Source organism: Macrosteles quadrilineatus, unplaced genomic scaffold (genome assembly GCF_028750875.1).
Source record: "Macrosteles quadrilineatus isolate MER2022 unplaced genomic scaffold, UCM_ALF_1.0 Scaffold_3__2_contigs__length_128488019, whole genome shotgun sequence".
Taxonomy (NCBI): Eukaryota; Metazoa; Arthropoda; class Insecta; order Hemiptera; family Cicadellidae; genus Macrosteles; species Macrosteles quadrilineatus.
The window spans coordinates 16,724,057-16,751,850 of NW_026542596.1; the positions used below are offsets into that span (position 1 = coordinate 16,724,057).

Sequence of the window (27,794 nt, forward strand, 5' to 3'; positions counted from 1 at the left end):
CAGCCGGCGCAAGCCATTTTGACCTTTATGGCAAGGCAAGGTACTTCTTATTTTAACGTTGTAAAGTATCGGAAGTATAATATATCAGTAATAAAAAATATTTAATCTGAACACTTGTTCCACTGAGTGTTGGGTAATCAATTATAAGAAGCACAAAACTGAATCACGAGTGCAACAAGTGATCTTACTGTCCAGTGTCCACCACCGGTCCACCACTACTTCAATCAAACTTCAAACGTTTGACTCGTTTCTAAGTTTCAGATCAGTTTAAAACTTTTAGGTTATGGTTACTCTGTATTTCATTCCACACAAACACTAGAGTAGAGAGTAGAGAATGAGAGCGAGCATCAATTCCGATTGTCGATGTTTTCGAAACATCGATGTCTTTTCTATCGATGTTCGAAGTTATTTGTTTACATCGATGGTAGATTACCGAACCGATGATTTGGTTTGTTACATCGGTCTTTTAGGCCAACAAAAGTAATGAAATATGAAATATTGATGTTTTCCGGAACTGAATTGTATTGGTTTTAGGTTAATTGGCTGTTACAGTGCAGAGAACAGACAACAGACGAGAAACTCGGAACAAACATCGATGTGATCGATGTTTTAGCTCCGAAAGCATCGATTTTATCGGTAGATCGGTACTCGCACAGACAATAACTCGGTGGTAGAGATGGGCGTTATAACATAACAGGAATAACAGGATGAATAACAGTGTTGCGGCCACGGCAACGTTATCGCGGCAACACGTTGCAGAGAACTCCCTGTTATTATAATACCGTATCTATCTACACAATGTTGCAGGAAAGCCGCGCGACAACGAAAACGAAAACATGCATTGCCATTAGTGCCGTTGCCGCAACGCTACCAGAGCAAGAGCAACGATAACTTCTGAAACGAACTAGAATAACGCATCCTGTCTGGACAACGCGGCAACGCCCGACTCCCGACTACAACTGAAAACTGAACTGATCAACCGACAATGATAACTGAACGCCGCAACAGCAACACCGACCGGCGGACAACGGTTTATAGCGGCAACGAGTTGGCAATCGTTATTGAAATAACAGGTTGCCGCAATACGTTATTGGGCAGCTGCGTTATCGTTATAACCGTTGCCGGAAAACAACGATAATTCCCATCTCTAGACTACTCGGCTGACGTCGGTTGCGATCGGATTTGACCTTGAACTACGCAATCGTTTCTGTTCGTGCCATGGCAACAAAACTTTTTATCTCGACACTCCCACTTTGACGTTTTATCTCGGTGTTCATTTCGAGAATGGTTTTAATACGGAGTATTTGATTCAGCACATTTAGGGGTTTTGGCTGAATTGTTAATAATGATTTTGAGAATTCATGGTCCAATGACGAAATTCACGCATAATTCACGCACTTTTTCATGGTCACCTAAATTCACGCATAATTCACGCTTTTCAAGGTTTTCATGGCTGGTGGCAACCCTGAAATTTGACTGAACAGTTGAGGATAACAGTGATTGACTGACTTGGTAGACTTGGTCCACTTGACAAGTCCAAGAGAGCACTTGTTGGTGATGTCGTAGACTCGCACGCCCTGCTGTGTGGCCCATGCGATGTGTTGTCCCGCCTCACTCCACCGTACGTTCTGCACTCCCCCCTCCACTCCCATGTCAAACAACACGGTCGAGCGGATCCGAGAGAGGAACGTCTTCTCGTGCAGGACTAAGCGCTCGTCACCTGACGACATTCAAACCTCACTTTCACTCTGAGCTTGGAACCAACTATTTATACCAATATTTTCCTCAACTTTACTTGCCCAAGGGATGTGTCATTAATATTTTTGCCAATTTATTTGGTGTCCCCTCATGTTAAAGACACAAAAATCCAAATTATATTTAGTGAAATATAAGTGGACTGTATACACACACAAACAGTAAGAAGGTCAAGTAACAAAGGTCTGAACTGACGTGCATCTCGCAAATAATTGACCCATTCTGTAAACTTCCGCTGTTCAATAGGTTTTTTATGTGGACTTATTCAGTTAATCTCTGCTATAGACAGGTTAACTACACATGCTGCACACCTGACCTAGCCAAAACAGCATTCAGACCCTCCAATCTCCAGCTTTGGCTGAATTTATGAACTGTCACGCGTATGTTTTAGGTATCCACCTAATGATGGGATCAGCATCCACATCCCCAAACCTCCTGAAAACTTCTTTATACTAATCGCGATGTAAAATGTTAACAATAATCCCTTATGCTCACCAGTGACAAATCTACGTCCAGTCCCTGGCTTGGAGTAGTTGGGGTCGATAGCTACACACTTGACTAGTCTGCCTAACATGAGTGTCTGGTTGTGTTCTGAAGTGTAGAAACCATGGACCAGCACCTGGGACAAGCACATAAACATGCTAAAACTGATTCATAAAAACAGCACATAAATAGATTGCTTTTCAGCTGAATCCATAAGAGTATATTTTTGACATACATTTTTATAGGCAAAAATTCACTTAAATGGATTGGTAGGAATGCAGTTAATTGGGATACAACATGCACAGTACACAGTGCCATCATTGTGGGAAACGAAACATTACATTTTTGCATAGAACGTTTGGTGTACCTCAAGACAGCTGTCTTGGACCGATATTGTTTACTTTATATGTGAAAAGAAAGCATTGCACTGTTAATATGTATGTTGATGCCAGCCAGATGCAATTTTATAGCTACCCTAACTAGTACAGTTACGTAGGCGATATTATTAATTTCATAAATGATGATCTATGTGCTACATTAAATCATAGGTTCTTTTCTGACCATACCAATAATTGTTATTAGACTTCAGCTTAGGTTTTCAATAATCAATTATTAATTATTTGAGATAAGGACTAGTTGGTTAGTTATGGTTAAATCATCCTGATAAATCACATGTTTGTTGTAATACCGTTGAATAGAACTTGATGCTAGTTCTTAAAAGAAGAGTAAACCAAAAACCTTTTAACACTAAAAACATTTGAATTAATATATCCATGTATATTGTAAGAATTAAATAGAAAAACCGAATGAAAAAGAATTAAGGAAATAAAATAAACCTCCAAGTAGGGTGATTTTAAGATTTTTGTTTGAATTTAAAATTCATTTGGAATTTAAGCTTAAGTTATAAATGTACATGACAATCCAAGATCAATATAACGTTCAGTATATGGAAGAAACACATAAAAAAAACTTAAAAAATTGCATAGGCCACAAACCAATGACAATCTTAAAAGAAACAAAGAAAAGTAATTATTGACCTTGCCATCGTCTGAGCAGCTGGCTATAAAGTCTCCGTTGACATCGACGCTAATCATGTTGACAGAGACAGTGTGAGCGTTGAACCCCTGAGAAGCATTGTCTTTATATCGTACACTGTTGCCTTGGTGGTCTAGCATGTAAATCCAACCGAATTGTGTTCCGATACAGATAAACTGAAAATCAACCAATAAAATTTTATTCAAATTAAAGATTATTGCTGACATCCTTCACTTATAAGAAAAATTGAAGATTCACTATAAAGTGAATGTCCTTTGAACAATGTAAACTGAGTATCACCCAAAAGAATTTCAAACAATCAATTTTAGCTAAGTATAAACTAGGTAGCCTATGGGTAAAAACTTGAAAACAGGACAATTGCTGTCCCCAGCTATTTATACCTCTTCTGCTATCTATTCCTGCTCCAAATAGTTTTAAAATAATTTATTATACATTCCTTCGAATAAATATGTTTATGTTTCTAGATTTTAATACCATGTAGTAAAGAAAAGTGTGTTTGAAAAGTTGCAAAATGGGTATATTTAGTAAAAAAACCCTGTCCCCTAGGTTAGAAGTTGGATCCATAAGCTTATATTTTCAGTGATATTAAGGCAATAAATTTTAAGTATTTGGTTTGAATTAATTTATAGTGTTAAAATATTGACAAAAATTACCAAACAGGCTTTTTAATGAAATTATACTGGCAATAACGATCGTTAAAAGTCGCGTCCCTGGCCGTGAATGTAATGCTGGGTTCGAGGGTCGGAACCAGTTCTCGTCAGGTCTTTCAACCCTATTGACTACGGGCGGATCGATATTTTGGCCTCTCTCAGTTCGTTGTTGACTGTGGGTGAAGTAGGTGAGGCGTAATGTTATGCCAGGCTTTCCGGTTTATTCGGAAAGTCTTTATTTAAAATCCGTTTTGTAAGAGTTAAGTTTTTGTGTAATGGTCGGTACTGGTAATAAATGTTACAATAAGGCAAATAACTGATTTAAAACTAAGAAAATATACGTCAAACGCATACTTAACCAAACTTATGGCCAGCAAAGGGGACCATGGCCTCTATGTTCCATTTTAGTAAATGACGAGAGTGATGCTAATGTCGGTCACTGTAATTTGGGTCACAAAATCTGAGGATCTGATGTGTGACCTACATTACTTTTGGTGAATTGTGTGACCCAAATTACTTCTCTTATGAGTTTTCAATGTAGAGAATTATTTGTTGGTAACCCACAATATGATTGAAAATTATTCCTGTTTACTTTCTTTACTTGACCTATTCTGATGATGGGCGGGATTGTACAACAATGTGGGCGGCAAATAGATTTTGATGGAATCTTGTACAGAGACCCTAAGTTGTATTTTTAATGACTTTTTTAATAGCTATGTTAATTCATCAATTATGCCTCAGCTAGCTCAAAATGATAGTTTGCATGGGGGTGAGGCTTGTCCAAGCTTTCAGTGTCCTCCAACGGCTAAATTTAAATTGAATGCTGTATGTGATAATGATATATTAAGTATTCTAAACTCTTTCGATAATACTGTAAACTATCAACCGGTTACGATTAAATACCTATGACAGTATTAAAATATGCTGGCAAACAATTGGTCAAACCACTTGTTCATAATAATAAATTCCTCTTTCTTGAGTGGAATTTTCCCTGAAAAATTAAAAGTTACCAAAGTTAGTCCTCCCTATAAAAATGGAGATCCAAAAAATATAACAAATTATCGACCATTATCTTTACTGTCATCATTTTCTAAATTATATGAAAAAGTTGTTTATAAAAAATTAGTAACTTATCTAGAAGAAAACCATTTGCATGATGATGAACAACATGGATTCAGACCAGGTAGATCTGTTATAACTGCAGCAGTAGATTTTATTGATTCAATAATAAACTCAGTGGATAAAGGGAATAAAACAGTACGCATATTTTTGGACCTGACTAAGGCTTTTGACAGTGTCTCACACCAGCTTCTTTTGGGGAAGATCCGAGATTTGGGTGCCGACAGTAGGTCATTGAAGTGGTTTCGATCCTATTTAACTCAGAGATCTCAGTATGTTGAAATGAAGCAATTAAAAAATAACGTTTTTTCAACCTCCTGCTCAAAGTTATCTACTATTCAACATGGGGTCCCACAGGGTTCGATTTTGGGACCTGTTTTATTTCTTTGTTACATCAAAGGAATGCCCGGGTCATTTCAAAACAATATATCTAATAAAATAAGTTTGTATGTAGACGATGCAAGTTTAAAAGAAAGCAGTACATCTGTTTCCGGTTTGGAATTTAACTCTTTGAATTGCCTAAAAACAATAGATGCTTTCTTAAACTATCATCAATTACTTTTAAATTCCAGTAAAACCAACTTTATAGTATTTTTAACAGGTAAACAAAAAAATCCAATTGATCCAGTGATTAATTTTAAAAATTCTAATCTTAATCAAGTTACTACAACTAAATTTTTGGGCTTAGTAGTTGATGATAATCTTTCATGGAACTCCCATGTTGACCATGTTGTCAGCAAAATCACATTTGGAATTTATGCAATTTAGCCTATAGAATGTCTAAATTTTGTTCAGCAGATATTTTGAAAAAGCTTTATTTTGCTATCATTGAATCCCCAATATCATTTGGCATAAGTGTTTATGGTGCAACATCAAAGAAAAATTTAGATAGAATTTTAATTTTGCAGAAAAGAGTGATAAGACTAATGTTAAATTTAAACTGGGATGTTTCCGTACGTGATCATTTCTTAGCCATGGGTATAATGACTGTGTACGGCATTTATGTTTTCCCGTTCTTTTAACTCAAAATCTTTTGTCTGAAAGTATGTTACCTAACAAGGGGATAACCATGAATATGGCACCCGGCATAGAAACAAAATTGCTGTTGGTGCCGATAGATTGGAATTTTATAACAAAAAACCGTCATGTGCTGGAAGAAAATTTTTGGAAGGGCTACCAGAGTGGTTGAGGAAAATTGAGGATTGTAAAAAATTTCAAAACCCAGCTTAAAATATACTTAACACAAAAAGTACTGTATAATTTTGATGAACTGTACAGCTGATATTATGTTGTAAGTTTAAGTAGGCTAGTTAAAGAATTTTGACGCCATTCAATGTACATACTTGTATGATTTATGAATAAAGTAATTTTCAATTCAATTCAATACAATTCAATTCAAGTTCAGGGGCAAGCCACAACAATGAGTAAAGTAAAATTACGTTGTTTGGACCACAACAACGTATATTGCATATGTGATGCAATACAAAATGTATATCCAGCTACAACAGTCCTCCATCCACATGCTTAACTAGATGACCCTAAGGGGGGAGGTTACACCCGGGGGTTTGGGGGGTGTGGAATACCCCTCAGAGAAGGGGTGGGAGGTCATTTAAACCTTTGAAAATTAGCCACTGCCTCCATCTACTGTTTATTGTCATTAGACAACTTGCCATTCTAAATTCTGCCACCAGTCTTCTCTAAGTTATGAGGGAGAAAATTATTCAAACCTCAAGGTTGAAATTGAAGCATTAAAAAAGAAATTAACTAAGAAGTGTACCTACATATTTAACTCACCTTAGGATGAACAGCAATACAGCTTGCAGCATCTTTCTTAAGTATATTAACAAGATCATTTGTCATTCTCATATATTTCAATTTCGGCTCAATTTCCTCCGACTGTACGCTTTCCCTATCACAGCTGTTGTCTTTTTCATTCTACAATCCCAAAACAAGATGAATTAAGTGGTAATATGGCATCTCCTCACAAAGTCAAGCAGTTTAGTGTGGGACCACACTACAGAAAGGCTGGATTGTGATCTTCAATGTAGTGTAACAAAATACTTACCAAGGGATCAATTTTTTCTTTGCAGGGGGAACCCATTTTTTCCCAGACGATATTCCTTTATTCAGCAGTAAATGCTCAGAAACCAACTTGTCAAGATTATAGGAAAATTTAACAGTTTATTTATCATTGCTTCTAGGATTTATTTTTAACAGTATAAATAGGATTAAATACCTTGAACCTTCAATCCTAGTTTAGTCTTGGGCAACTAGTTTTGAAACAACAGTATCATTTTTGAGCCTCTCATCTTCATAAAAATGATTGAAACACATTGACGTTGTCAATAGACACAAAATTTAACATACACAAACACAGATAAATTATGAACAAAAACAAATGTGATTTCAGCCATGAGAAGTACAATGCTGAACATCGATGTTTCTAAAACATCAACTATTGATGATCATTCCTTGTTGGGCACAGTGACCATAACTAATTTATTATTGTTAACTTAAGTTAGTATTAGGCCTACTATCTTAGTAGGCCTACTTATATTATTTATAATAAACATTATATTACTGTAAAGTGGCTATACCGATGGGGAATCAATAAATAAATTAAAATAATAGGAAATAAAGTTTAAATAGCCTAGACATAAAGGCTAGTCCTTAAATATTTAAAAAAAATAAATGGTTGAAAACAAGACAACTATGTACGAGGACCAAAATAGAGTGAAAATTTGAGTCATTTGAATCAAGTAGAAAAAACCCCTTTAGGATGGATTAGGCCTTTTGTCTTGACTAATTTGAGTCACACACAACAGCTGTAAGCTCTACAAACTAACTGCCACTGCCATAATTAAACAAACTAGCCAATGATGAGCCAATTCCATTTCAGTTTAGTGAATGTCTTATTTCAATTAATGTGTTTTATAACACTGAAGAGTGACTTACATTTTCATTCTCTGGTTTTATTGCTGATTCCATTTATAAAAGAAATCCTCAAATAACAATATTATCAACTGGAGAAAAACCTGTGATTCATTGGGAAAATGTACAACAACCAAAACATAACCTGACTTATGATGAGCAGTATTTTGACATTACCTACTAAAACGACATTACTCTATACTGTACTGAGTGAGTACTGAACTGAACTGAGAACTAACAGACTGACAGTGCCAGTGCCTCCACTACAAACAAAACAACGGGTCTGACTTAGGGGAGGTACGAATGAGGCATTTAGTTCAAAACTCCTCCGTGAACAGCGCTGTAGTAGAGAGCACTTTGGCAATGAAGGTTTACTAATCGCAAAAATAGTTCTGTTCATAAAATAAAATTATAAATGTCTCAAATTCAATTTTATTATTTTTTAATTATAAAATTTAACTATCATAACCTAACCGAACTAACCAAACTTGCTGATAAAGAAATAATATAACAAAAGTTTAGTAATCGGAAAAATAATTCTGTTTATTAAATAAAACTAGAATTTGCTCAATTAAAATTTTGTAATCTAATATATAAAATTCTCGTGTCACAGTGTTTGTCTGCAAACTCCTCCGGAACGACTTCACCGATCGTTATGAAATTTGGTGTGTAAATTCTGTAGGTATGCGAATCGGACGTAAACTATTTCCCGTTTCGAAATTCTTAAAAGGGCTCCGCCCCAGTGGCTCTGGAGTTTCCCATGTTAACCTTGTGAGAAATGGAATTAATGAATCTTAACAGCTGTTTCAATTAAACAAGTTGGTTCTGTTCTATGATGTTCAATAGCATTAAAGTTACAAGTATTACCAACAGGGTGCAGCACTATTATTTCTTTTACATTTATGACAACAGCTAATTTGCAACCAAAAGGTGAGTGAGCGTAGCGAACGAACTTCAACCTGGAGGCGAGTTAGCGTAGCGAACGAGCTAACCTGAAGGCAAGTGAGCGCAGCGAACGAGCTCCAATCCAAAGGTGAGTGAGCGTAGCGAACGAGCTCCAACCCAAAGGTGAGTGAGCGTAGCGAACGAACTTCAACCTGGAGGCGAGTTAGCGTAGCGAACGAGCTAACCTGAAGGCAAGTGAGCGCAGCGAACGAGCTCCAACCTAAAGGTGAGTGAGCGTAGCGAACGAGCTCCAACCCAAAGGTGAGTGAGCGTAGCGAACGAACTTCAACCAGGACGTGATTGAGCGATGCGAACGAGATCATCTTGAAAATTAAACGTAACGGTACTTTCTTTCCATCGGTCTGTCTTAGGGGAAACCTATAACTTAGGCGATACGAAGTTCGCCGGGTCAGCTAGTGACTTAATAATAAAATTAAACTGTAATAACCGAACCAAACCAACCAAACTTGCTGATAATAAAAAATTCTTGGACAAAAAGTTAATGCCACCAGCAGGATTCGAACCCGGGACCTACAGTATATCAGCCCGGCACGCTAACCACTAGACCACCGAGGCCGCTGGCTACCGATCGTTTTGTTACGGTAATGGCGTTCCCTCAGCTAATAAGAAGCCCACAGCTGTCGTCGTAGCCTCTTCTATACCTCCCCTGAGTAAATACCACAAAACAACCAACCGTGACCGTGTCTCAATCTCAATCTCAAAGATTATACTTTGAGCTTCTTGATCAGCATTGTATGTGTTTTACCGAAAGTAAATAAAAGATATGTCTCAAAGATTTTAGATCCATATAATATGAATCCCAAGTACCCATAAACTTTTGAGAAAACTACAAGTCACACCCCCATAAACCATATACTTAAAATGTTCGTCATGACGAGAAACCTTGCGCAAAACTGTCCATTCATTAACTGCCCTATAATGTCGTCATTTCTTTCTAAAGGTAACTTTCCATATACCTAGAGTTAAAAATACATCAGCTGTAAAGGCCGGATCATAGTTCTAGGTGTCTGGCTGACGCATGCATAATAACGAATTTGCATTTAATCATATGTTAGCCCAAGTTTTGACAGATGGGGAATTAACACAGCAAATTAATGCGCATGCGTCAGCCAGACACCTAGAACTATGGTCCAGCCTTTACTTATTTGTTACTTTCTCCCCCTATACCATAGTATATGGAGAAAGTATTGTTTTCGTCAAAATTTTTGAGATTTGAGTGGATATATCCGTTTTGGGCCCTCCCTGAGCCCAAAAAAGTGGTTTTCGAACTTATGTCTGTCTGTGTCTGTGGGTCTGGATGTGTACAGAGCTACAGACCACACCTGTAGTCCGATTTTGATGAAATTTGGTGTGTAGGGTTCTATTCCATTATAATTATCTCCAGGCGTTTTTTTTTTCATTTTTTTTCAAATTTTGATTTTTAATTGGGATTTTCCCATAAAGCCCATAAAATAACGGAAAAATCAACATTTCTGAAAAATGGCCCGAACGATTTTGATTAAAATTTAGTTGTAGCCCATTAAATTCTGAACAAAATCCAATGCTACGTTTTGGTTACTGCGTTATCCACCACCATTATACACCACGGACAAGTTGTCGTTTTAAAGAAAGGAGATCTTGACAGAGGTTCTAGATACATTATAAAAAGGTCATTTTGTAGCCGTAATGTGGAAGTCTTTAAATATCTTTTGTAACGTGAACAATGGAGTGATGTATTTAGTGCCACCACAATAGACGCAAAGATGGAAACTTTTATATCCACGGTAAAGTTTGCTTTTGACCTGGAATTTCCAGAAAGGAAAATAAAACTAAAGAGCAAAAATAAATCGTCCACTTACAGGGTACCTAGCTCTCGTGGAGCTAGAAATGAGTAATCTGATGAGACGGTGGCACCTTACTCGAGACTTGGATGGATATCACGAGGAGACACAGCATTATTTATTTGTCACTGAAGAAGGAGATACAGGTCCATTATAAGGCGTACCAAGTCATCGACTGTTCTTGACAGACTTAACCTTTCTTCAAATACACTGTAAATCGAAAACGGCTTGGCAAATTATAAACGAGCACAGGAACACAGAGAGATCACCAGGGTTGACTGTCAAGTGCGTCAAAAATAAAGATGGCTTAAGAGATCCAAAGTTGGTTTCAGATCTGTTCTTGTCAACGTACACAACGCACACAATAAATCAGAAGCCAGAGTGATGGTTGATGACCCCCAAATCAGACATTCTACATATGTAGCGTCATCTTTTTTTCCTTACTCGTATCATCAACTGAAGTGGCTGATGTAATAAGATTCTTAAAATCAAAGTCATCCAGACTGTTCCTGTATCCATAAAAATGACACGTTGTTTTCAAATCAGTTTGGTTTCATGAAGAATAAATCCACGGTTGATGCAATGTTTGATTTAACCAACAGAACAGTTGAATCCTTGGATAAAAGGAGAATCCGCTGCAGGTATTTTCTTTGATCTTCCGAAGGCATTTTTTGACAGTGTTTCTCGAAAAACTCGAAGAGATTGGTGTTAGAGGGGTGGCCAACAAATGGGTTCGCTCCTTTTTAGCTGCACGTCGTCAGACCGTTAAATTTTCGTTCGAAAAATGTGGGATATTGAAGAAATGTAGCTATATTGTCAAATTAAGGCAGGTGTACCCCAGGTTCAATTTTAGGTCCCTTTTATCTTGTTAAATTATATTCCAAAAAGCGTGTCTGATGCTGAGATATTTTTATTTTCTGATGACATATCGTTTGTTAAATATAAAATGTCGGAAGAACTTGGAGATTAAAGCGGTTCTTCAGTCCAATGCCGCTCTTCAATGGGTTTTAGACAATAATCTAATTTTATTGTAAATAAAAAAAGACTAGTTTAGTTGATTTTACGATTTCATCTCACCTTTCCGAGGAAATTAGTTTGCACGTAGATGACATGGTGGTCGAGTCAGATCGTTATGTCAAATGTCTAGGCATTTCCATCAATAGGAATCTGAACTATTTCTCACTGATTGTGTGACTCCGAAGTTAGGATTTTCACTTTGTTCTTCGCAGACTTTTAAAATTTATGAGCAGACATGTTTTGCTAACTGTATGTTTTGCCCTCGTCTAACCACATTTGTCCTATGCCATTGGCGTTTGGGGATCCGAAAACGTCAAAAACTTTAGGATGTAAGAAAGCCACAGAGTCTTAGGTCATCTCAAGCTAATACAATCACGCAAGCGCTTTTTTCTGAAACGGGTCTTCTCACTTTTCCGTGTATTTATATTTTTCATACACACTGCTTTAAGAAAAACTCTGAACTTAATCAAACAAGATCTATTAATACTTTGAACATTCCCAGACATAAAACGTCATTTTAAAACAATTAAATGTATTATAATTCGCTCATTTTTTATTGCCCTCCCAAATGTTCTCTAGTGAAATGGACTTTCGTAAATTTAAGAGACAGCTTAAAGAGTGTTTAATTTGTAATTGTTTTTATAGTATTAAGGATTTGATTTGTTAGGGGAAACAATGAAACATTTTTTTGTATACTTATTGTGACGCTTGCCAATACCTGTATTTGAGTTTAATGGCAATAAAACATAATTTAATTTCAGATGCTATTTACCATAAGAAATAACTCAATAACTCATTTATTCAGCTAGATTAACATTACAAAATGCATTAAAAGAGAGTACTTTTATTTACCCCACGAAAGTAGACAGTTCCCCCATCGTTTGATATTGAAATTTACATGGGGTGTCCAAATAAGTCATCGTTTTTAGATATTAACATTTCAACTAAATTTGAAGTTTAAATTTATTAGATCACATAAATTACGGTTTGACTAATACCATAGGAGCATTTTTCTATGGTTCTATGCACAAAAGTAGTAGCTATATCAAATTATGATAAAACTACATTTTTATATAATAACATCCTTTTTCATTTTGGTTAGTTTTCATCTAGACTTAGCAGCCCTTGAGTTTCGCATTCGCGGTAAATCTCTTATTCTCAACTCAACTCAAACTCAAACTACAAAAACGAAACTACTCAAAGTCAAAACAAAACCTATTACCTAAAGTTTAGTGAAGTGAGAAGTGAAGTGCAAGTGATTCAGTCATTCAGTGATTGATTGGGATTTCTGCTAAAACTGTTTATGCCGTCTCTGTCGGATTATTATTATTACCTTTCTGATAAGTGAATAAGTTACTTCAAAATGTGATTCACAAGTGACTTAATTTGTAGGCTAATATGTTGTGTTAGTCAAATTCGTTTCATAGGGCTTAGCTTATTTGTTAGGCCTAGCCTACCGAATTTTTTTGCAAGTTTTAGTAATCCTTGCCCTTGTGTTTGTTAGCTGAAAAGTTAATAACTTAAGTGGCAGTTTGTGTTAGTCCATGTTGTAGCCTTATTATTGGGCCTATTAAGTTAATAGGCCTATCTCTGTTAATTCCATTTCCCTTTGTTAACTGGAATAAATAGAGTAACTTAATATTTATAGGCCTATTCAATCAAAATGTACAAGCGGAGGACAAAATCTGGGAGTTTGGGGATTGTTAGGATGGTTTCTAAGACCCAACAAAATGTACCAGACTCAGAGGAGGCTAAAAATAATGTTTCATCTTCGCATTCAAACAAAGAAACTTCTAAAGCAATCATTACGAATGACGATCCATCGTTGTCCATGGATAAAGATAGTAATAGAAAGCGCCAGGTAAAAACCCCTGAACCTGAAGACTCTGATGAAGTTTTATCAGATTCAGAACCGTCTCCCAAGAAGACTCGTAGATTTTTTAATAGTACCTCTACTGTTTTGAGGGATCATACACTTTCCAATAAGCTGAACCAATCAAAAGTTGAAAGTTCTGCTTCAAAAACACCTAGTCCTACGCATAAGCGCAAATGTTCTGAAAAGCAATTAAGATCAATTGATCCTGCTGACACCATTAGTAAAACAACCAAAGTTAACAAAAAACTCACTCAAGTGCCACTAAATTCGAGTAACAATTATAATAGAACAGCAAAGGAAACAAAAAACCCCACATCATCAATCTTTATTGCAAATGATGAACATAAAACCAAGGCTCACGAAAAATTGAAAGAAGACTTGAGAAAGGATCGAAAACTATCATATTTAGAAGAGGTATTTGAACAAGCAGGATTAATACTATCTGATGGCTCTTCTGCCAACGTATTAAGTGAGTAAAAGTCAATTACTTTCCTCAATAAAGTCAATTAATTGTCAATTACAATGTGTGTGGGCAAGACCCAATATGTAGCCTACAGGATAGCATTTAATTTGTGTTTAAATGTTCAAACTCTGATAAGAGATTTGAGTACCGGTACCTTGAATGGTCACATTTTGCTCTTCAATAACCAAACTATAAGAGATGAAGGATATTTCAAGTAATACATTTTCAGATAATTTCATCCTGAAAATTAGGTTTACCTTTGACCATTTTTAAACCCTTTTAAATTCAGTTTTAATAATTAAAAAGATTCCCTTTAACAGCATTGTTTACTTAGGCTACTTCACAGCCTTGCCTTTTTTACTTTACAACAATAGTAACGGAGCGAGGTTCAAGGATTGAAAGAAAAAAAGCAAAATTGTAATCTTTAAAACGCCAACTTCAGCTGTTGAGACCAATTCAATTGTTCATGAGTGGTGTCCATTAAGTGGTTGGTACAATGAGTCATTGCATCATTATCAGTGTGGCAATGAGAGGTTATAAACGAAAACATAGCCTAACCTCTTTTAGAAGTTAAAGTACTGATTACTGGTAAAAAACAGTTAAGTAGGTACCTGAAGTAAGTAGTGCTCACAACTCGCTTAAATAGTCACTGAATGTGTGCTCATAGCCTATAGTTAACTGGACCCAGCTGTCCTTGATCACGAGGGATTATAATAATTGATCATAGTTTAATAACCACATTATCTTAGTCAGTATTAAAGCTGTCTTCTCATTGTTTCAACATTTAAATTCATTGTTAAGCTCCTGAGCTGTAGATAAACTGTAGGCCTACTTATGTCAATAGCTCAAAATAGGCCTACTGGATGGTGAATTTCAGAACATGTTTCGACACAACTGGACGAGTACAGGCCTAAAGTCGCGCCGAGGGTTGGGGACACACTCTCTGTCTGTGTTCAACTGTATGCTCGTCCAAGCAGGCCTGCAACGTCGCCATACGTGTTTTAATAACAAACCAATTTTTGTTTTAATGTCTAAATGTTGTGTCGTTTTACGTGTTTTATGTGTTAATTTACTGAACTATGAGGAAGCCATTTGGTGGGACACACTTCACTAGTAGGCTACTCAGCTGATGATGAGCAGGTTCAGTTGTGTTGAAACATGTTCTGAAATTCACCATCCAGTATTTTTCGCTATTGACATAACTTAAGTAATATTTCTTACAATAATTGACCCAACAGTCATCTTTGTCTTAAAAATACACACCCTGATGAGTCTGCATCATAAGAATGTGGTGAGTCAGCACCCTAGTGACTGTACCAACTTGCCACTAGCTCAACTAAAATACACGCACAGTCCCGAGGCCTATGTGGACGGGCAAATGAAGGTCAAAAGAGGTTGGCCAATCTCTTAAAATTTATCTCTTTAAAGCTTTTGATTAGTTTTAGAAAACACCTTCCAACCCCCTCCCCCCTTCAATGACATAATTCCCCAATTGATGCTGTTGATGAAGTGTCCATTCTTATTCCATCATCTGATACCAACATATTTAAATACTGTTTAACTTAGGCATTTTATTTTAACTTACGAATTGTGATTTTCAGGCCTACTTACAGTGTTAATAAGAAATTTGTTCTGTTTTAATTTCTCAAATTTTTATTTCTACCAGGAACAGATCAAGCAGTTTTTGTCAGAGACATTAAGAATGCTATCTGTAGCAATGAGGAGGAATCAAAAAGAAACGTGAAACAAATTATGAAAGATTTAGAAGAATATTGTTCTGATGACAAATGTTTGAAATATGCCATTTCCTCTACAGAGGTAAGTGTTTAAGATTTTCATTCACATTATTTTACATACGTAGGAGCACAGAAAACGTACTACTATACCCAGAATGCCAACCGCATGGTAAAAAGCATTAAGCGGTTTGAGAGAGCTTTGCCTGTCAATCCGTAGGCAGCGCCACCAGCGTTGCCATGCAATAGCATAGCAACGCTGGTGGCGCTGCCTACGGATTGACAGGCAAAGCTCTCTCAAACCGCTTAATGCTTTTTACCATGAGGTTGGCATTCTGGGTTATAGTAGTACGTTTTCTGTGGTAGGAGTTAAAAGATTAAAATCTTGTAATTTTGAATGTAACATTAGACCAGATTTTTAAACTGCTGTTCAAAGAATTAAGCTATAAAATTAAATGTAAGAGATTATTTTTTGTCTTCATACTACTTTTGGAGACACACACACCTTTTAAGGTAGGCCAATTCCTGAGCGTCTCTCAGTAGAATTAAACTATTTTACAGAGTAACTCAGGTCAAAATACTAACTTAAAATAAAATACAACTATTATACTGTAATAAAAGACATTGTGTGAATAAATACAAATATTAGCCTAAATATTACTGTAGCCTATTGAGGATTTTTAAGAGGATTAGAAAAAAGTAGTTTTAGGTAACTAAAACCATTATTATTGAACCCATCTAAACATTACACATACCGTACATGCAATAATAACAACTAAGCTTTACTAATGCTCAAAGATTTACAAATTTTACTTAGGTACCTAACTTAGTTAGTAGTTAGTAAAAGGTAAAGGTTATCATCAACATTTTTTGATTCATCATTTCTTAAGGCTACAGTATAGACCTCTATCATTTGCCATGTTAAAAACCTAGCACTTGACTTTGATTTGACCAGTTTTGATTTTTGCAGACAGCCGAGGATTGCGATGTCTCTCGTGGAGCAACACAGGACAGTGTCATGCGGCTCCTATTGCACATTGATTGCTTACAAGCTCCAGTCACTGAGCTACTGCTTATGGATAAACTTGCCAAATTCATAATGGATGAACCCAGGTAACTTTATAACTGAAACCTTTGGCCATTATAGATACAGGCTACCACAACTATTCAAAATATTTAGTGAGTTTCTTAGGTACTCAAGTCAAGTCTGCATTCACCGTGCAGCACATCTCTTATGAGAGATAGTTGTGTCATTAACATAACATCAGATTTATTTTCACGTGGGTTGTGTTAACAACTGTACTCACAACCCTCATGAAAGTGCTAAAGTACATACCGGTAGTAGTCTACTTATTAACTGTACTAGATTCAAGATTGCAATTTAATTTAATCAAAATTAGTACAAAATTAGTTAAAAGTTATAGAGTGTTTTACGGGTCCCGATGTTTTTACGCCGGCTAGAGTTATTGACAATCAAAATTAATTAAGTAAAAGACAATCATACAATAATTGTTTTAAATATTTTCTAATCAACATACTTATCAATCCACTTCCTATTTCATGATGAAATTGACTTTATAATAAAAAAAAATCTAAAACAGTTGTCCGCTCTTTTATTTGAATGACTCCATATATGCCTTGTTTTTAATACTTTGCTTCTGTTTTCAGTGGTGACCTAGCCGTAATCACTTGGGTTAGAATGATCCTTCAGTGCTTTAGATTCTTGGAAAGGATGAATAACGGAAAAGCAGTAAATGATCAGCTTCTAGAGATTGTTCTTGTTTCAACTGACACTTTGGTTTGTACATCTTAGTTTTGAATACAGTAGAAGTTCCAGTAGTGGTACTGTTAGAAGTTCTTTGAATCATACTCAAGAGTGGATTGATTAAGTCCTCCAACTCTGATAAGTTTATTTTGATCAAGAAACGGAGTGAAATTGCGGAGATTACTCAACTTATTGAAGGACCAATAATGTTGATGATAGATTGTAAGATTGATAAGATTTACTCAATAAAAGAGATGAAAAACAATAGATGGTTTATGAACAATATAATAAAACATATGATTTGTGCACAAAAGGCAGGCAGTATATAGTATTCAGAGAACTTCTAACAGGTACGGATATGGATTTCTTTCTGCTCTTCTTTAAGGTTCACATGAGCGACAGATCTAGCTGCCAAGCTGTGACTATACTGAACTGCATGTCAGAGTGAGGCAGAACCAGGGTTGAACCAGTCAACCGCACTAATAGTCTTATCCCTTGAGTCTATTGTGCGTTCTTGGAGCTGCTCGGGCAGCCGGTGACCTGGCCAGTGAGTCATACTTCCAGCTCCACTATCTCTGAGCAATATTTCTTAATTGAAGAAAATGTACAAATCTGATCGTATAAATGGATGTATTTTAGTCTACTGATCATTTTGATACCAAATTTGAAGCTATTTTTTGTTATTATCTAATATTGTGCCTTATTTTATAAGGGTCATAAAAAATCATATATTCCTATCAAATTTGGTATCAAAATAATCAGTAGATTAAAATACATCTATTAATACCATCAGATGTGTATATTATTTTCTTAAATTAAGAAATATTGCTCAGAGATAGTGGAGCTAGAAGTATGACTCACTGGCCAGGTCACCGGCTGCCCGAGCAGCTCCAAGAACGCACAATGGACTCAAGGGATAAGACTATTAGTGCGGTTTACTGGTGCACCCCTGGTTCTGCCTCACTCTGGCATGCAGTTCAGTATAGAATAATTGCCGCGGCTTGGTGACATACCATTTCACACAAGTGATAACTGATAACTCCACTGACTAGATCGCAGGCATAATAAACTAATGAGCATTGATAACTGATGTTTTTTATACATTATTGTCAGGTTGTACTGGTCTTACTTCAGACAGTTCAAACATTCAACAACCTTAATTTTTGTTTGAAATATTTTTCAGATTCAACAAGAAGTGATCCTGTCCCTGCCAGACATCATACAAGATACAGAACATCATTATACAGCTTTGGAGTTGAGGTAGAACCTTTTAATTTTTCTAATAACTTTAATTTTTCTTTAGTGTAACTTGACATTTATTTTATACAGTAAACCCTCATTAATTCGTCGTCTACAATTTCAAAACAATATGGTTGTGATTCTTTATGAGCCATTATATTTGAGTTTTTACAGTGTATTTTAAAAGTGTGTGACTAAACTACAGTTTTAAATTATAGGTAAAGTATCTTTATCCAAGTGAAGTTATAAAATTTCAAAAAGCTTTTAAAATTGTACAGCTAAAAGGACTTATAAAAATACTCACATTTCTCCTAGCCAATAGCACATGTTTTAAACACCAACCAAATATATTGTTGAAAAGGACACTGGGAGCACAATCTTTTAACTTTCATTATTATTTACCAGTTATCAATAATTTTACAACTTGACCACTGTTTTAAAATGAATAAAAATGGCTAATTACAAAGTAAAGAACTTAATCACATCAAGATAAACAGGAAACAACTTACAGACTACTTGACACAAACAGTATTTTCCTGTTTGGATCCCCACCCTACCCCCTGCCCACCTGATACATCTGACCCAAAGCGTATTTGCAGCTGACCAGCTTATCACCAAGCAAGACCTGACCTTTGGAGCAATAACAATATTGGAGCAACAAACCCAGATATTACACCTGTTGAGATCATATTTGTGAAGAATATAATATTTTATCTGTTTACACATTGAAGAGATTCATTATCATTATCATAATCATTCATTCATTATTATCTTCGTTATATATTTTCATACCTGTCATACTTTTATTTTAACCAATGCATGTTTTGTTTACGACTTATATTTTTGTTGTATAGAAAAACATTGTCTTGACTACAAAGATGGAGTTTAAAATTGAGGAATCAAAAAGTGGAAAGGATAATCTCATTTTTAACAATTATAAATATAGACAAAATTATGTGGCGAAAAATGGTGATTTGACATGGCGTTGCCTTGGAAGAAACTGTAATGCAGTTATTAAAACTGACTCAGCTAAGTCAGCAATTATTGCATCTAACATTAAACACTCTGGGCCTCATCCTGTCACTATGAGATCACTGTTATCTCCAAAAACCTCATCTACCCAGGAGTCCCCTGCCCGTATAGTATCTAATGAAAAGAATTTCTTCGAGACATCCACTCCTCAGTTTTTCATTACACCATCTGAGTCCCCCCTGGATATTACTGATAAATCACAAGAATTAGCATCCCCTACAGTTTTGGAATTACAAGGAAAAAACATGCATTTAGTTAAACAAAATGAAACTTTAAAAGAGCAATTAAAATGTGTGCTTGATCACTCCATTGAGTCGGATACTCGTCTGATGAAATACACAAATGAGATTTTTCCCGTCCCAGACTATCTTCCGAAAAAAATAGTACCAGATATGACAGATTTTTCTGTACAGTGTGTACCTGATACATCTGAATATGCAACTTCAACCGATGATCTTGTTTCACATGTGCAAGAGAGTATAAAAAATAGCGAATCGAAGGGAGCCCAAACTGACAGTCTGTTGCTAAATAAAACAATGATTATGACAGAGTTATTAGGCACCAACTGGCTCTCAGATCTGTCTCTCCAACCATACTTCGATATGCTAAGTAATAAATTCCTAATTCCAAACTCATGTATTATAATAAACCCGTTGATAGTGCATGCGGTAAAGAATAGCCAAGACTTTCATACTTTTTTAGATCCTCTAAAAGTTACAGAAAGAAAGATAACTATCATGCCAATAAATGACTCGGAGGAAGTAAGTAGAGAAGGCAGTGGATCACACTGGAGTGTTTTGATCTTCGACAGAGATGAAAATAAATTTTACCATGCAGACTCTCTTGGTAACTACAATCTTCATTCAGCAAAAAAAGTTGCTCAGAGACTGTCAGAGTATGTGGGTGGTAAAGCACCAACAGCTAGCTTTCTGTCATTAAAAAGCCCACAACAGCCTAATAGTTATGATTGTGGTATCTACTGTTGTTGGGTTGTTGAGTCAATAGTAAATGACGTAGTTACTACTGGATTCTTGAACATTAATTCCATTCAGAATAAGAAGCTGACAGAACAGGAAGTAATTCAAAAGCGTGCACAATTAGCATATATTCTTCTTAGCCCCTCAACAGTTAGTGACAAATTACTTTTTTCTCTAATGATTCAGAAGGACACAAAATTAAATACCTTGGTCATTGAAAAAAGCAACACAGAAATCAAAAATGCTTTGTCGCAAAATAGCTGGACTCAAGTACAAACTAAATCAAAACATCTCAGTTTCGAAACAAACCATAATCCTACTTTACCTATAAAAAACAGATATGATATCCTCCATACACTTGAACAAGAAAATAAAACTCCAATGAACTGTACACAGAAGCCCACTGTCCCTCCTGCTAACATGAAGAGAAGAAGAAATCATGAGAGTACACTAGGAAAGCAAAATACCCTACAATATGTAAATAAAGCACACAACACAAAAACCACGATATCTGAAACTGATATTTGCCCAAATGTCAAAACAACACTTTGTGCAGACAGCCAGGGTAAACATATAGCCTGGAAAATTCAAAAATTCAGTTCTGAAAAAATAAATACTTTTGGCTATGTCAGAGCTAACACCACTCTTCTACAAGTACTCGAGTCAACTACTATTGATAAAGACAACCCTCTGATTATATTAGGGGGCACCAATGATAGTCTGAACGGCACCTTACCAACTTTGTATAAAGAACTAGAAGAAAAATTACAATCAGTCTGCAAACATAGGCCAGTTTTCCTTTGTACAATCCCTATTAGATATGACAAAGCACAAAATGATCCGGACAACTTAGATATACTGCTAATGAATAAATATTTTAGAGAGTTGAGTTACAAAATGGACAATCTCTCTGTAATAGATCTGGATGATTTTCGGCGCTTCCATTTTACAACGCACGGACTGCACCTTAATGGCCGTGGCAAGTCAAAAATTGCGTTTCTCATAATAAATGCCCTAAAAAATTGGTATCACGGAGATAAAAAACTACCAATGGTTCCTGGAGATCCCACAGCAGAACCACAGCAACCACAGCAGAATGCAACTTCATATTCAGCACCACCTTGTCTACCAAATTCTGACAATGCAGTTTCAATCACTAGTGATCCTACAATTAAACTACTGGAAGCAGACATGACAAATGTTATTAAAGATCATATAAATAATAAGGACATAGTTTTCGCCCATTGCATATCAGCTGATCTTGATCACGACAAAAATATGAGTGCTGGAGTGGCGGTTCCGTTCAAGGAGCTTTTTGGGAAGCCAACAACTGCTGACTACTGCAACTCAAACTTAACGCTACAAAAACATAAAAGTGGAGCTAGTGTATTTGGTTTGGTTACAAAGTCAAAATTCTACGGAAAACCCAGCGACACCAATTATGAGCTCTATAATAAAGCATTTCAGCAGTTGATACAAGAATTTAAAAAACAAAATTTCAAGACCCTCATCTGTTCTCCATGGGGATGCTCAAGAGACCGTGTCTTACCACAACACTTTGCAAAATATATAGTTGAATTCCAAAGCTCCACTGCTGCATCAGTTATTATTGTCATCTCAAAGAAGTACATTTCAAGTAAACAGAAGAACACAAAGCCATATTCTGAGTTTGTAAGGAACCTCACACAGGCCATTGCAACGGAATCATTTCACCATAAAACCAACAAATCATCCGAGACTCAGTCTGTGAACAAAACATCCTCTGCATCATTCCCTCTGAACCCGAAGCAGGCACAACCTCAACCACGGACTGTTACAGAAGGAAGAATATCGACGCAGGACAACCAGCAACAAGACAAGGGTGATCTACTCAACACTACAGCATACCAGGTGACTCAACTTACTTCCTCGACCTCTGACTCCGCAACACAGTGTAGTGAAAATTCAAATAAGGCCTCTAGTGGTGATGAAAAAAGTGAAGATTTTGTAAATAGTATACTAAGTGGTAGAATAGCTGGTCACAACAACAATTTTTTACAGAATATAAAGCCTCAACTGATAGCTCGATAAACAAAATTCTTAATAACCATCCTAAAATAAATGACATCCCAAGTTGTGATAGAAATGATCTCATGTTGTTACACATTAATATAAGATCAATTCAAAACAAATTAAATGAGCTGCAATATTGTTTGGATATGTTAAACTGCTCCATATTATGTGTTAATGAGCACTGGTTGAAAGATTTTAATGTTGACTTGTCTGTTCCCTTTAATTTTAGGTTAGCAGTTGCTTACTGTAGAGTTAACACAATTAGAGGAGGCACTGCCATATATTTAAAAAAAAGCTTAGATTTGGAATATGAAACAATTGATTTAAGTAAAATTTGTATTGAAACAGTTTTTGAAGCATGTGGAATAATCTTAAAACAGTATAGAACTATAATTATTTCTGTATATAGGATTCCAGCTACTAGTGAAGAAATGTTTATTGATAAGTTTGAATGTATGTTATTGGAACTATCAAAATACAAACACTGTAAAATAATTATCACAGGAGACATAAATTTTGACATTAGAGAAAAGAAAAAAAATGTAAATGAGTTTTTAAATATGTTAAAGTCATTTAATTGTTGTTGTCACAACTCAAAACCGACTAGATATGAAGCATGTCTAGACAATATAATTAGTAACTTAACAAACACAGACTTTACTTTTGATTGTATTAACTTAGGTCTATCTGATCATGATGGATTATGGTTAAAGATGAGTAGTTTTTTCAATAAGAGCAGGAAAGAGGTTAAATTTCGTATATTAAGTGACAAAGCTATTAATTCATTTCAAAATGATTTAAATATGGTTGACTGGTCATATGAATTGTATCCCTTTAATAATAATATAAATGCATGTTTTGATTATTTTATTAACAATTTAAAATTAATTTTTGAATCAAACTGTCCCATTGTTACTAAAATAAACAATAAAGACAATATCAAGCAAGCATCTCAACATAGCTCTAAGTGGTACACTGATCGCCTCCAAAGGATAAGAATAATGCTTTTAATATATAAGGACAAGTCTCACTTGAGTGAACAAAATAGATTAAATTATTTAAGACTGAGAAAAATGTATAGACATGAAATAAAATTGTCTAAGCGCAAGGTTAATGATGAGTACATTGCAAATTCAAAAAATAAAGTTAGGGCTGCTTGGAATGTAATAAAGAATGAAATCAATGATTCTAAGATGGAAAATTCTGTTCCAGTTGATATAAATGTTTTAAATTATAGTTTTGTAAATTCTGCTTGTTTACCACTGAATAATAACAGTTCACTTAACAGACAAAGTGCAAGGGACCCTATTGCTCTACTCTCAGCTTCAAGAAAGGTTGATACTAAATTCCAATGGTCACCAATCTCCCAATTAAATATTATAGAGTCCATTAATAGACTAAGTAGTTCTAAGGCTGAAGACTATTATGGCTTCTCCAATTATGTAATCAAAAAGATAGGCCCTCTTTTGATATATCCACTTACCATTCTATATAATATGATGATTGAACAAGAAATTTTTCCAGAATGTCTTAAAATATCAGTTACAATACCAATCTTCAAAAAAGGGGAAAAAACTGATCCAAATAATTACAGACCGATATCTCTAATCCCAATTCTTTCTAAAATATTAGAACACTGTCTACACCAACAAATTTATTCATATTTTGAAAAAAATAACTTGTTCTGTGATAGTCAGTTTGGTTTTAGATCAAATTTGTCCACAATCAAGGCCTTGGAAAATATAATCACAGATATTTTTAACGGTTGTGATGGTAAAATTAATATGTCTGCAACATTAATTGATTTGGCTAAAGCTTTTGACTCAGTCTCTCATGAAATTCTAATTAAAAAATTGGCTTTTTACGGAGTAGTTGAAAAATCATTAAATCTGTTAAGCTCATATTTAGTGAACCGTTTCCAGCTGGTGCAGGTAAATAATTCAAGATCTAATATGTTAAAAATCAAAATTGGCATACCTCAAGGATCAGTCCTTGGGCCTCTACTTTTTATTGTTTTTATTAATGATTTGCCTTGTTTTGTTCCCTGTAAAACCACTCTTTATGCTGATGATACTACATTCCTCACAAGTGGTCAAAATCTGAACAAAGCACTTGAAGAACGGGATGGGGTGTTAAAGTTGGCTGAAGAGTGGTTTCGGGGAAATGAATTAAGGATTAACAACTCAAAAACAGAAGAAATTCATTTTAACCTTAGAATAAATTCTAATGACAATAAATCAGTAAAATTGCTAGGAATCCATATTGATCAGAAGCTGAATTGGATTGAGCATACAAACTTTTTATGTAGTAAATTGGCTAGAACTGTATTTTTATTTAACAAATTAAAGAACAATGTAAGTGAACAAATTATTCTAAATTGTTACTATGCATTTTTCCATTCTCACCTACAATATGGTGTTCTCTTATGGGGTAACTCTGTAGGAGCCAAAACCGTTTTCAAATGGCAAAGGAAAGCAGTCAGGTGCATTAGAGGAACAATGCCCAGGGAAGATTGCAAAGCAGATTTTAAGGCCCTAAATATCCTAACCCTTCCATCTTTATACATTTTAAATTGCTTATTATACGTAAAAGAGAATATAGACCAGTATAGCATCCGATCTGACATACATAAACATTACACAAGAAATAGCCATCATCTCAACTTACCAATTACAAGACTTACACTTACACACAATAGCTACAAATATCTTAGTATACAATTTTTTAATAAATTGCCCCCTTCTGCAGTAACGATTCCAATAAAAAAATTCAAAACAGTCCTTGATTCATGGTTAAAATTAAAATGTTTTTACTCTGTAGATAAGTTCTTGTCCTTGGAGGTTTTAGATATAAGTTTTTAAATAATTTATTTAAGATCAAGCTTCCTGTTATTTATTATGACTATGTTTAATGCTTTAATGATAAGATGCTATTTGACAATGTCAATTGCTTTTGTAGAGCTGAAAGACAATAAAAAGATTTGATTTGATTTGATTTGATTAAACTCGACCCCACCAATACAGACTTATCTTAATTTAATTGCCCATTTGATAGCAGTTAATACAAATGCCATTCTGCTTAGTCAGAAATACATTACTTTTAGAAGTGCATGTTAGTTGTGTGTAGCATGCATTTTAGTAGCACAGGATCGTCTCTGGCTATTTTCTTGTCATTATAATGGCTCTATCCCTTATTCTTTACCCAGGAGTTTTGGCTCCAAAATGTTGTTGTGTTCAAACTGTAGGTTGGAAAGTGATAAATGTGATCTGTCATGAGCCTGTAGTAGTGTCTGCACTATTGATTGCTCTTGTAGGCTGTATTGCATCTGTTATCTCATCTTATCTAGAAGAGGATGTCCGAAGTTTCACAGGGCCTAATCCGTATTTATCGAATTATTGCGCTCTTCAATCAGTAGATTTATTAAGAGACCTTCAATATCCAAGCACCTGATGAATGCTGCATTCTACAGCCTTAGGAAAGTGACTCCTTCTTACCAGATTGCTGATAGTTGTCCTTCTTACCTCAGAAAGCTCCTCAGAGTCGAAAAGCTGATTAGCAGTTTCCTTTGACATGCCACATTTCCTACATAGTGGGGCACCATAATGCAAACCAATTCTATGCAGATGGTTTCTGAAGTGCCCATGCTTGTATTCGGTCCTATTGTTTGTCTCATTCCAACACCTATCCAACCTCAGATAGTGACCGAGGCAACTCGTGTTGAAGGCATGTGAAGAGTGTGCTTACGGGGAGGCGATTTCCTACAATATGTTTCAATGGCCCGATCAAAAGGAATTGGAAGTAGCTTACACTTTCCCACCAAAACTTTATAAAATTTTTGAAGATAAGGATAAGATTTATAGTGCATCTGTATAGCTGTGCTAACATAAATTGAAAATTTGAAGACCCTTCATTCCTGCTTTCTAGCAGTTAAACACTTAAACTTCTCAATTTAGTAATGATGGACACTGTGATAACAGACCTGAAATAACACATTTCTTTATTTTAAGATTATTTAATTTAATCAGACTTTTAATCCAGACAATCTTGTGGATCAATGACAGTTCACTGTTTTAGAAAATGCCAGGATAATGTAACAATGTCACAAAGTCTAAGAACATCAGAATAGGTTAGTCTAAAAGAGTGGATGTTTGTTTGACAGCAAGCTAGTACGCAAAAGCAACCCACAGGTGATGACCAGTGCCCTGGAGGCTCTCACCAACCTGTCACTACAGCCAGAGGTCCGCACACAAATACAACCAACACTGTTGAGGGCAATCAACAAGATACCTCACGACTACTTACCCACCATGCTCAAGTTCCTGTTTGCTGATGGAGACGCTGCCTCGGTTGACGAGGTAAGCTAACCAAGATCTCCCCCCTCCTTAGAAAAGACTTGATATAAAATTAATAAAGTGTTGTAAGGTTTAAGATAGGCCTAGCTCAAAGTGTTCAAAATAAATCCGTATTGATGTATGACCTGAAAAAACAAAAAGATATACGTCTTATAACACTTGTTATAATATATTTACAACCTGTTGACTCACAAGACGGTAAATACATATGAAAGGTGGTAAGTGGTGATCGATTTTCATTGGGCACTCCTATCATCATCAGACAAAATAGGCAAATCTGATGATGATTGGAGTGTCCAATCGAAATCGATCACCACTTACCATCTTTTATATGTATTTACCATGTTGTGATTAAACAGTTTAAGTGTAATAATTTATTATAAGTGTTATTTGACATATTTTTGTGCTGTCAGGTAATTTAATAACACGTACGATGCTGATCAAGAAGTTATTTAATCTGTAAGTTACTAATTCAACTATGTTCTCTTGCCATATAAAAGAGGCAAGA

The 27,794-nt window shown here is 35.5% G+C and overlaps 2 protein-coding genes across 2 annotated transcripts in view; one reads left to right on the plus strand and one right to left on the minus strand.

Moving 5' to 3' along the window:
- The window catches only part of LOC128990841 (vacuolar protein sorting-associated protein 41 homolog), a 36,029-nt gene extending 27,883 nt beyond the window's left edge, over positions 1-8,146 (minus strand). Inside the window, exons 1-5 of the mRNA XM_054413455.1 lie at positions 8,019-8,146; positions 6,858-6,998; positions 3,276-3,449; positions 2,251-2,374; positions 1,510-1,720 (exon numbers count right to left, since the gene is read on the minus strand). Coding sequence (XP_054269430.1) covers positions 1,510-1,720; positions 2,251-2,374; positions 3,276-3,449; positions 6,858-6,998; positions 8,019-8,051 — 683 coding nt within the window. The 5' untranslated portion in view covers positions 8,052-8,146. The remainder of the gene's footprint in view (positions 1-1,509; positions 1,721-2,250; positions 2,375-3,275; positions 3,450-6,857; positions 6,999-8,018) is intronic.
- A 5,167-nt stretch (positions 8,147-13,313) lies between these two features.
- The window catches only part of LOC128988871 (Fanconi anemia group D2 protein-like), a 56,591-nt gene continuing 42,110 nt past the window's right edge, over positions 13,314-27,794 (plus strand). The window contains exons 1-6 of the mRNA XM_054410594.1: positions 13,314-14,142; positions 15,803-15,954; positions 16,840-16,982; positions 17,538-17,667; positions 18,818-18,894; positions 27,094-27,289. Of these exons, the coding sequence (XP_054266569.1) occupies positions 13,461-14,142; positions 15,803-15,954; positions 16,840-16,982; positions 17,538-17,667; positions 18,818-18,894; positions 27,094-27,289 (1,380 nt within the window). The 5' untranslated portion in view covers positions 13,314-13,460. The remainder of the gene's footprint in view (positions 14,143-15,802; positions 15,955-16,839; positions 16,983-17,537; positions 17,668-18,817; positions 18,895-27,093; positions 27,290-27,794) is intronic.